This window comes from Nestor notabilis, unplaced genomic scaffold (genome assembly GCF_000696875.1).
Source record: "Nestor notabilis isolate BGI_N333 unplaced genomic scaffold, ASM69687v1 scaffold11374, whole genome shotgun sequence".
In the NCBI taxonomy this organism is placed as follows: Eukaryota; Metazoa; Chordata; class Aves; order Psittaciformes; family Psittacidae; genus Nestor; species Nestor notabilis.
Genome location: NW_009926104.1, coordinates 71,222 through 82,780, shown reverse-complemented (window position 1 = coordinate 82,780; position 11,559 = coordinate 71,222). Strand labels below are relative to the sequence as shown.

At 49.1% G+C, this 11,559-nt stretch overlaps 1 protein-coding gene across 2 annotated transcripts in view; it reads right to left on the bottom strand.

The window, feature by feature from the left end:
- TAOK3 (TAO kinase 3) overlaps positions 1–11,559 on the bottom strand; it is a 45,548-nt gene that overhangs the window by 2,559 nt on the left and 31,430 nt on the right. For both annotated transcript variants that reach the window (XM_010013378.1, XM_010013380.1), the window contains 3 exons: positions 4,111–4,347; positions 3,398–3,526; positions 2,316–2,519 (listed from right to left, as the gene is read on the bottom strand). In XM_010013378.1, the coding sequence (XP_010011680.1) occupies positions 2,316–2,519; positions 3,398–3,526; positions 4,111–4,347 (570 nt within the window). The remainder of the gene's footprint in view (positions 1–2,315; positions 2,520–3,397; positions 3,527–4,110; positions 4,348–11,559) is intronic.

Below are 11,559 nucleotides of genomic sequence, written 5' to 3'. Positions count from 1 at the left end.
TGCCTAGGGCATGGGAACAGGCTGCCCAGGGCAGTGCTGGAGGCACCGGCCCTGCAAGTGTTCACACCCCGTGTAGCCGAGGCCTCAGTGCCAGGGGTTAGTGGTGGCCTTGGCCGTGCTGTGCAGCGGTTGGACTTGATGAGCTTAAAGGTCTTTGCCAACCTGGTTAATTCTATGATCCATCCATCCATCCCCTGGAACCAGTTCTTGGCTGCCCCAGGGAGTCTCCAGCAGGTGGCACTGGGACCACACATGAGCCCTCTGATTGCCGAGAGTCACAGCAGTTCTTAATACACACATCCTGGGGTGATGTATTTATTTGAGGGCTCCTGGTTGTCTGTTGTAAATCACCCCAAGCCTCTGTGAGGCACTGGGAGATGAGGCTTCTCTCCTATCACTTACACTGGAATGGCCAAAGCAGAAGTGAAGAGCCCCAACACACCACATAAGGTAAGAAAAGCCTTCCCTGAGTTACAAGCCAAGGAAGAGGGCAGTGGTGGAATCACCATCCCTGGAAGTGTTCCCAAACCATGTATGTGAGGCCCTTAGTGACACAGGACAGGCCTCGCACCCACAGTGACCGGCACAGGGAAGGCCCCATGTTGGCTCAGTCTGATGAGTTTCTGCGGTAGAAGCCAATAAAAGTGTAATTACTCCGAGCTGCTGCTTGCATGTTGTAATCCTGGTGTAACCCTCAACATCAACAGCACTTGCAACAGGCTCTTCAGCCTGTGCAGCTGTTATGACTGTCAGAGGTTTAGCTAGGAGGACAGGGAGGGAGACAGGGCCAGGTCGTGTCTCTATTCTTGGCTATGAGAATGTTGTACATGTTTCATTTAAGCAAAACTTGCACTTTGACAGCTCAGATCAAAGATCAGACCTACTGGTGTGCTGGAATCGATTCCCAGTCACACAGAGGCACATGGGACAGGCAGCACATCAGCCCATGTGCCTTCACCTCAGGCAGGACAGCAGCCCCTCGTGTGCCCATCCCACACCCCTGTCAGTTCACACAGTGCGAACAAACAGGGGCCACTGCTCTCAAAACACTTTTCCACTTGCACTAAAACGACGTCTGGGATTGCTTAAAATATCAAGAAAAAAATGCTTTCGAAATGGTTTGGGGGTCATCAGGGCCTGTAGGGGCAGGACAAGGGCAATGGCTTTAACCTGCCACTCTGGGAGTCTGAGATGAGCTCTGAGGCAGCAGCTCTTCCCTGTGAGTGTGCTGAGGCGCTGGCACAGGGTGCCCAGAGAAGCTGTGGCTGCCCCATCCCTGGCAGTGTTCAAGGCCAGGTTGGACACAGGGGCTTGGAGCAACCTGCTCTAGTGGAAGGTGTCCCTGCCCGTGGCAGGGGGTTGGGACAGGGTGAGCTTTAAGGTCCCTTCAACCCAAACCAGGCTGGGAGTCTGTTATTTACTTCAGGTGTCTGATCCAGTGAGTTGGAACGAGTTAGTAGGGATGTTACTTTCAGGAAATAAACACTTCCAAATCTGACTTTTCAGAGTCCTTCATTTTTGGGGTGTCTGAGCTGCTATGTCAGGATGGGATTTGCAAAGCAGCCCCAGGCACAGCTCTAGTCAAGGACAGCAAAGCTCCAAGTAGGTGAAACACAGGGCAATGTTAGGTATGTAGGAAAATGGGATGGTGACAGACCAAGTACATGATTATCAGAGGTTTGTGAGCCCTCACTCATTCTCAGCCTTTCCTAGAATAGTCTTTCTCCAAAACTAAGATTAATGAAGAACTTGAGACACTATCATGACGAGCACAGGAAAATCTACAAGTGCCAATTCCTCCTACAAAGAGGTATTTGACTGCAGGCAGCCTGTGAGGCTGGGGGGTAACTGATGAGGAAAAGCAGGATGGTGCATAGCTCCCCATGAAAAACTGTCCCCATTCTGCGCACTAGTCTGAGCAGAGCCCAGTGGAAAAGCACCATCTCGTTATCTGAAGGTGACAGAATGCAGACACACAGGACTGAGCTGCTGGCATTTCTGACACCTGCAGCACTTCATTCTGCACCCTTCGTACTCTTCTTTAAAGGTTCATCACACTGGTCACTGACATCATGTCACTGGTTCATCACACATTTCATCTGTGTCAGTTCTCTTTAGCCAAGAACTCCCTCACATGATACCTCTCCAGCCATTCTCCCATGGGTGGCCGTGGCACCCACCATGGCACTAACTGCCCTGGGCTGTGACAGAAGGATCCCCCAAAACCTAATGCCCACGTCAGTCAAACTGCTTTACAGCCATGAAGCTAAACCACTTGAGGCAATGCCTGGGAAAGGGAGTGAGGGGTGCCTTACTTCCCGAATGTTCTGCTGCTCCATCTCATGCCTCTTGATCATGGTTTTTCTCTTGAAGAAACGGCAGTTTTTGTCGTAGTAGAGTCTCTGCTGGCTGAGAAGATGGGCCTCCTCTTCAGCCTGAGTGTGCTGCAGGTTCTCTTTGTGTTTGGATATTCTTTCCTGCTTCTCTTTCTTCGGCGTGCTGTGGTCCTCATTCATTTCCTGCCTCAAAAAAAGACTTCCCTGAGGATCACAGTGACACAGGACTGAGACCTTCAGTCACTGCCTCTCCTCAGTTCAGTTCATGAAAGGACACTAAAATCCCAATACACCACCAGGTACCAGCAGAACCACACTCATCACTGGCCATGCCCAGCCCTGGTGCCTCCAGAGCTGTGTCAGGATGCACCAAGAGGAGGAGGACAAAGTGGCCATGAAACACCCCAGGGACTAAACAGCACAGCAGCAAAACAACATCAACACCCCTCTGGTTGTCCAGGAAAGAGACTGGGTCAGACCCCAGAGCTCCCCTCCCATCTCTGCCCCTGTTCCACACAGGAGGCCAGCTTGGGCTTCAGTTTTGTTTCAACAGGACTCCTGCTCAGTTCTCCTTTGAAGCAGGTACCTAATGGAGCTCTTTGCTGTTCCTTTGCTCACCTTAGCAGCAAGTGATTTTTGTGGTGTGGTGGGATGCTGGACTTGAGTAATGCACTTTTGGACAGATAAGCTATGAACTTAATCACTACTTTTTCTGATTCCAGTAAGTGATCCCAGGGCTCTAAGTCAAGTGGCACCTGAATGGCTGCTCTGATCACCTACAGCTTAAGCAGAAAAGCCCCAAACCCTCAAAGCACAGATGAGGAAAAAGGGGAAGAAGAATTCTGTGAAGTCCCAGTTTCCCTTGGTTCCAAAGATCCTGCTCTACAGCAGGTTGGGAAGGCACCTCTAGCACACCCTCACAGACTATTTTAGGAATCTAAATCTGCTTCCAAGCCTGATAGTGTCCCTTAAACCCCTGGGCTGGCCCAGGTTTATCAGAAGGAAAGGCTGGTTCATGTTCATTCCACACCCCTTCAGCCCTGAAAATGATGGTTTCTTGCCTCTTTAATCTTTTCCTTGCAAAGCTTGTATTGTTTCTTCTGACTTTCTAAAAAGGTCGCCAGGTCTTTCTTTTGCTGAGCCAAAATCTGTTGCTGGAATTTCCTTTCATCTGCTGCAGCTGCCTTTGCCTGTGAGGCACAGAGAGGGGAAAAAAGAGGAAAAAAACACAAAGGGTGAGGAAGCAGGTCAGGAATCCAGCCCAAATCAGCGTTCTGTTGTGCTTTATGGGCTGTCATGCTCCCATCACTGTGCTAGACAAAGCCACATGAGTATTGAGCCACATGAAAGCTGCTTGAACAATACCCCCATAATGCCCACATACCTTCAAGGTTTTCCTCATGCTTCTTCCCTCTCCACCAAAACCACCTCAGAGAGTGGAACCCCACTGCTTTACCATCTGGATTCACACGTTGATTTTTAATCAGGCCCAGTAACAGCAGCAAGCTTTGACCTTCCCTCAGCCAGGAGGCAGCAGCTCCCTCCCAGGGCTCCACAGGGCCTGTCAGTCTCTTTTAGGCAGCCATCACTGGCTGCAGCACCAGTCAATGCCCATGGAGCCATGAGGCCTGGAGCTGTGAAGCTACTGCACAAATCTGGCCAGGGCAGCTCCACGCAGTGAGCTTTAAGCAGTACTTCCACAGCCTTCTCTTAGAGCCCTGCTACACCCCTCTCCCCCTCCCCGGCTCCACGTACACCCATGGAGCCTCCTCACCTCTTTCTCCATCACAGCCACTTGCTTCTTGGCCAGCTTCTCCAGCTCAATGGACGAGTTGTTGGCATGTGTCTCCACCTCCTTCTGCAGCTTGAGGCGGTGCTCGTCCATCTCGGCCTTCAACTTGTTCTCCAGGGCGATCAGCTGCTTCTGGTGCTGGCGCCGCATCCGCTTATATCCTGACATCTGTTCCCGCAACTCGTTCTCCTGCTCATGCTCATGGATCTGTCTTGTAACCTGATGGCAGGAAAAGGGGGACAAGTGCTACAAGACCTTCTTCATGGACAGGGTGTCTCCATACCAGCTGCTTACCTGTAAACCAGACCTCAGAAACCAGCTTTCAGGGAATGCTGTTCCAGGTTTCAGAGGGTGCTGCTGTCCAACATCACAGATGAGGCCATGCAGGTTCCCTCTCCTGATCTTTACCCCTGTCTTTTCCCAAGAATTCCATGTGTTTTCAGTAACACAGCAGAAAGTGCCATGGTACAAATAAAGGAAGCAGCAGGTTACTGATCACCCCTGGAAACACCAGAGGAGATCTGGAAACAGAGGTGGCTGCTGGAAAACCTTCTTCAGACACAGACTCAAATCCTGAGGGTGATGTGGACTTACAAGTCTGCATCCACCTTAAGACCCTTCCCACAGTTGGAGCCACAGTTCCAAGTCAGTCCCTCAATACCTGTTTCCTGCATTCCTCCTAAAAAATGTCTTTTTAAACCCCAGGAAGATGGCAGCTGAGCTCATTCCCTACCAGAACTGAAAGTTTCCTAACACGGGAACACCATTCGGGAGCTGTGTGCTCTTCACAAGACTGATCAGATGGTCTAAGCAGATTTTAAACCCTGCTCAGCTGAAACAAACTCACAAGTTCCATATTCATTTCCATGCCCAAGTGTGTCCTTGTGAAAGGAAAAAAAATCCAGTTAAGTTGTGCCAAAAATGCTCAGAATTTTGAATGGGAATGCTCCTGTTTCAGGAGGAAAGGCTCCAAAACTGGGTTTTCTTTTTCATACAGTCCCAGGAACTTCACATATAAAGATCTGCTGATCTTCTGTGTGACAGCCCTAGGAGCCAGAACCTGGAGCCCATAGTACAGGTGTAGAGCTGCACTCCCTGATTCTGTATGATTCTCTCCTTTCACACTTAAGGACTAAGCGAAGAGCTCAGCTCCTTGAAGGTGATCACTGAAGCTTTATGAACCAACAGACCTCCCTGCAGCCTGCAAAAGCCTTCCAGAGGAATTCCTCCATGACAGCCCAGGAAAGAACTGGCACCTACCACAGTCACTCGAGGATCTTTGAAGTTCAAGTGCAGGATGGGATGTACCCACAGACCTGAGAAGGCTCAAGTTCAACAGAAGAGCCCACTCACCAGCAGCCCTGTGCTTCGGGACGGGTATCTGGTAGGAAGCAGTGACCAAGAGCTCCAAACTCAACAAGCAAGTTTACCACCCCATCTGATGAGCCACCCAAGGCAGGCAGCACGCTGCCTCCTGTCTCTGCTCAAATGACTACCAACACTTGGGAGCAGTGTGAAGGGAGGTTAGGAAGAGCCTTCCAAAGCCTTCACCTTGAAATAACAACAATTAACAGGAAATAGTTACCAACCAAAATTACAGCCAGAGTCCAGAACAGAAACAAGAGGTGAATGGATGAAGGTACTGAAGAGGACAGCCTCGGTCTTCCCCCCGACCCCTTCCAAAGGCAACCCCAGAGAGCAAAGGGAACATCTGATTGCAAAGAAAACAAAGAACTGGCCTGACTCCAGTGCTGTGTCTGACTCCAGCTCCAGGAAGGGATGATGGTGGGTTCACCACACCAGCAAAGTCAAACATCAACTGATCGCATCCTCCTTGGATGTTGTTTTGGAGGCAGCTGGATTAAATACATGCTTACACCTCAGCAACCGGTGTGATAGAGCAGCCTTCAAATGCTTGAGACAAGGTAATTAAACAGATCTAAGCCAGATACCAGGATAAGTCAGGCTGCAGAAGTGACTGCAGAACCCCCCAGCATTAGCCCTGTGTATTGCCGTAGTTCAACACGTGGAACAGTGACACCCGTCCTTTGCAGGAGCTGGGCAGCATTTGTAGGAACTCACACATTTCAGTCAAGTTCAGCAAGAATCAGATCTTTGGCAGAAGCTTCCAGGTGATGAGAGTTCCTCTGAGGAGTCATCCAAGACAAGGCAAAGCCCCAGCATTTCACAAATGCCATTTCCCATATGGAATGACACATGACTTGGAGAGAACAGGCTTGGTCAGGGACTTGCAAAGACATGGAGATGTGGTAACCACCATGCAGCAGGATGAGATCTTCTGGGATGTGCATGTCTGAGGCCCAGCCATTCTGTGGGCCATGGGACATCCTGCAGGGCACGCTCCATTCCAAGAAGTTGGCAGAACAAAGCAAACAGCAAGAGCATATGAAAAACTGGATGTAAGAATCCACCAGCAACTTTGCCATTCTCCCCTTCGGTCTCATCTCTGCTGAGATTTAGAATGTGCACTTTTTTATTTACAACAAAAATCATCCAACTTTCACCCTTACTGGCTTTGGCTGCTCCTGTGTATCTCACTTTTAGTTTTCCTCATCTCTACCATGACAAGAATTCCGTCTTTCAAGTGTTTCACACTTGGTCTGGGATATTTATCTCCAACAGTAGGATTCAATTACTCATTATACCACTAGCTGGTAAAACCTTCCAGTCACAGAAGAAGATGGGACATGAAAAAGCCAAAGGAAAAACAAAAGCAGCATTTCATTCCTGGAGACAGGCAAGAAGGAGAACAGGAGACTTGGTGGGCACCATGTAGATGTAATGCCTGCACTCAGCGTGCTCAGCTACGGACCTCATTTATCACCATAATCTCTAATCAAGACCAAGACTGTTCAGAACTCCATCTCTGAGGACACGCTCTCCAAATGGTGATCTCAGGGCATGGAGGAAATTGGAAGAAATTAACATTAGTTACTGAGTATGAGCAGTTCAGTGCCAGGGAAGTACTGGAGACTGAGCACGGCAACACAGGAATGGAGGAAGGACTATGGCTTTAAAGATTAAGCCCCTAATGAATGAACAGCTTGAGCAACCATGTTAGAAAGGGTCCGGGTAAGTTCCAGTGATCCAGTTTGTTCTTAGACAAAGGTACTTGGAACTTTATGAAGTATTTCACAAACAGAATCCCAGAGGTTATCATGGAAAAGAAGGATGACAACTGAATTGCTCCCCACACAATTTGTTCTCCACATAAGCAGAAAAATGTTGGGATCCTTTAAAGCAGAACCCTGCAGTTTCCTGCAGCTCTATCTGCAGCATGCACTAATCCATCAGGTTATCAGCAGGCCCAAAATATCTGTACAAAACAGAAGGGGTTTTATTGAGGTATGACGTCTTCTCAGTTTCTTACCTCTCTGTCTTTGGCACACACAGAACTGAGAAGAGAGATGTCTTTTCCAATCTACTCCCACAAGCAGTTCACTTGCCATAAAATCCAAACTTCCTCTCTTTCACCTCTCCAAGAGTTTTGCTTTACATAAGGAAGTTGGGCTTAGCTTCTCCAAACCAGCAGCTCCTCCGAGTTCCTTTTCCTACACTGTTTAACCAGGATCCTGACCACTTTCCTACAGGACAGTTATTCTCACCTCTCCATAACCAACAAAATACTGAGCTCCTCTTTGCTGGGTGAAGCAGAACACTGAGCAAGACACCTCCAGCAGCCTCTGACAGCAAGAGAACAACTTTGAGATGAGAAAGAACAAGCTCAGTACTTTTAGAGCAAAGGTCTATAAAGGCAGCAGCCAGGTGAGTCCATTGGGAGAAACTTGACCATGTGGAATAAACTGTCACTGCTTCAGCGGGAGAGGGTGTAAGAGAACAGCCATCATGTGGATGTACCTGGTTATGGGGTCAGACTGCCCTGGCGTCCCCTTAAGGGCCACATCCAGAGAAGCCTGCTCGCACCAAGGTAGACATTTGGCTTTGTGGATCCTGGATGAGATCACCTAATTCTCTTGCTGGCATTTGGATGTCGAAGAGGATGCCAAGGCCTTTGATAGAGTCCACCCTGTCTGATCTTTCTATGAAATGTTAACTAATAGACCATTTCATCTGAGAACTGCCAAAGCAGCTATTGAGGAAATGCATGAGGTGGTGGGGAGTGAAGGGGTCAAAGCATGAAAGACAACCAGAAATGAGATTGACGTATCTTTGCACTTACTTAGAACACACCTTTCGCTTAAACACATTGATAGGTGCAGTCTTAACATGCAGAAGAACCTGTACCTTTCTTTGTCAACAACTCTTTAAGCTCCAAGGCTTAGATTTCTAGGTCCTAGCTTACAATCTGTGGATCACTGAGAGTCTGCAAAACAATATGGAGATGTAGTAGGTACCTGATCTCCATTTCAGATAGTAACTTCCCCTGCAACAGCAGAAACATGCAGCATGTTTTCCACCGCTTTTCCCAGGGAGTGATGATCACTAGTGCCACAGGAATGTCATAAACCAAGGATAAATAAAAGAGAAGTGGATGCAGGGGAGGTTGCTCAGCACAAAGAGCAGAGAAAGGTGGTCCGGAAAGGAGTGGCTCTGAAAACTGTTGCTTGACTGAAGACCAGAGGTAAGTTCCTTCAGCTTTCTTAGCCACATTTGCTCATTTTGCCATTATCATTGGTTTTAACTCGAGTAATCCCAAAGCATCACTGAAAGACTAGCAAGGAATATTCACAGCTGATTTCACTATTTTATCTGGAATTCTGTCCGGTTCCCTTATGATTCACATGATGCTTTTGCAGAGCAACAGGGCAGTGGAATCACACTTAACCACTGGGACATGTGGAGTGTAGAGCTCAGTGGAGTTCTCCTTTGACCCCTGCACTCACCAAAACTACTCAAGCTTGGTTTTGGGAAGAGACTCAGCCTCAGAGTTGAGAGCATCCTTTTGGCAATGCAGCCTCTCCCCTCTCTGCAATATCCTGACATAAGGGTGAATAACAAGGACTTAAGGGCCCAAGACTCTGGACTCCACCAGTAAGAACAGCAACAGGCACAGTGCTGGCCCCTCAAAAGCCTCAGTGCTTTTCCTCTGCCCTGCTCCCATGTTGAGAGGTGGCGTTCAGCAAATCCCACAAACAGAAGCTTTTCCACCCAAATATTACTCCATGCTATTGAATTCGGGGCCAGAACTCCCATTTTCTGATTCTCTGCAATACAGATCACTGGAAGGTCTCAACTGCATACCCATCTGTGGCCAGGAAGCAGCACCCAGCTGCTGAGGAACCAACTGATGGTCAGCAGCAGCAACACTGGGAACATCAAAACATGCTGGTTTGCTTAGTTTTGAACACTGTGGGATCTGGAGCTCACATTCCTACAGGATTACTCTTTTCAATATGCTGTTGAAAGAGTAAATGAACATACAGAGATAAATAAAGTCTGAATTTCTGGTTTCACACTGTAAGTTCCAGACACATTTGGGTGCCTGTATCATGGCTGACCTTCCCCTCCCCATTGGTGCTAAGGGGGCAGGTATGGGAGAAGTCCTCCTTTGGCCAGAAGAGCAGCAGCATTTGGCACCACTTCCCACCAACATCATCCAGTATTGAATGGCTGGGGGTGAAGTGTGAGCCAGCCACACCAGCACTCAACCCCAGCATGGCCCCGGGTGGTGTTCATCTCCTGGGCAACAGGTTTCAAGTCAGCTTTGACCCCATAGATTTCCATTTTGGAACATGAAGAGGTGGGAATGAAAGATTATTAGAGGGAAGGCCCATCACAAGGTTCACTGAAATCAAACAGAGTATTTCTGTTCTAAACACAGGGAAAACTCCCTCAGCACAAAACCTCAGAACCTAGGGACATGGTAACACCTCCTGGAGTACACCAAGCTGGTGCTTTGGAGCTTCCCACTACACTGGGAGGAGGATATGTGAGCACAGGATGAGGACAACAGAGCTTTTCCATGACACATACCACGCGCTTTTCCAAAGGCCTGCTGGCTGACACAGTGAGCTAAGGGGTGATTCCCCTCTCCCCCAAAAGCTGTGCATGTACTGCTCTCCTTAAGTGTGCGCCCTAAGCCCGCCCAGCATGATCCCAGACACGCTCCGTATCAGAGCATGTTCCACAGCAACCCAAAAGAAGAGAAGTTCTCCAAGAAGCCAAGCATCTTCCCCACCTTGTATTAGTGTTCTCTTTAGCATTATTTGGTCACTGAAGCAAAGAGATTTAGCAAATCCAAGTGTGTAAGGAATTAAGTCCCAGCCCCAGCCCCACAGGAGGCTGCCGTGGGATTCAGGAGTGACCTTGGGGCATCAGCTGTCTTCCCCAGAGCTCAGAGGTGTGGGAAGACCTCACAGTCCATACCTTCACACCAACACCTTCCATCAGCTCCACGGGGGGCTTTGCCATGCAACACCTTCAAGCCACCCAAGCAGACATATTCAAGGAAAACAGGAGTTATGGACTCTGCTGCTGAAGGCAGGGAAGAAGGTGCAGCAGCTTTCCACATGGAATAAGAGAACGGGAACATATTCAACACGCATTATCTACTTTCAATCCAATTGTACGTATATTTGGAGTACAATACTGGAGTCATTCATCATTTCTTCCCTCCAGTCAAGCTAACTGGATGTGACACTTATTTGCTCAGTGCAGGCAGCAGTGTTGGCACTGTACTGGGTGCACGCACACACATACACACACACCCCAGCTCAGAATTCACAAGGCAGAGGGTCTCCAGGAGCCCGCAGATCCTGCCTGTGGCAGGTATGCTGCACCAAGACCTCTAAAGCTCACATTTCTAGGTCACTCTTTAAACTGGGGAGGGAAGAGGGAGCAGAGGACACCAGCCCGGGGAGCACTCAGGGTACAGCTACCCAGAAGTACACCTGCAATAAAAGATGGGACTCGGATGCTCCCCTCAAATTGAAGCGTCTGCCCAGAACCCTGAATTCCACAGCATCAGTTTAGATTTTAACAGCAGCAAAACCACACCAAAAAATGTGGGCTGCTGGCACTGCTCCTGCTTCTTCCCCTCCACTCACAGCCTTTAGCTGTGGTCACAACCACACACACACTGTGTGTCTGGTGCATGGAGGAATGGGAAGCGATTTGGGGGCTGGAGAAATGGTGGTAGAGGAGGAAACACCCCAGCGCTGAGGCAGGGTGAGACAAGAAGGGGAGGGCTTGCTGGTGTAGTTTCGGGGTTGGTCTGGGATGATGTCATAGCACTGAGCAAGTGCCATGGCCGAGTGGTGGGTACTTTCTGCCGCTCCCCGTCCATCTGACCTCTAATCCCAGCACCCTCAAATGTTGAACATGACATTTCTGTTGGCTTTAAAAAGCCATTTTTCACCCCTTTCCCCTCCGAAAGGCTGCTGCCGACTGCAGCCCGTGCCGAGGGGGAGGCGGCACGGCAACTAACTCTTCCGGCACACACCCCTTTCC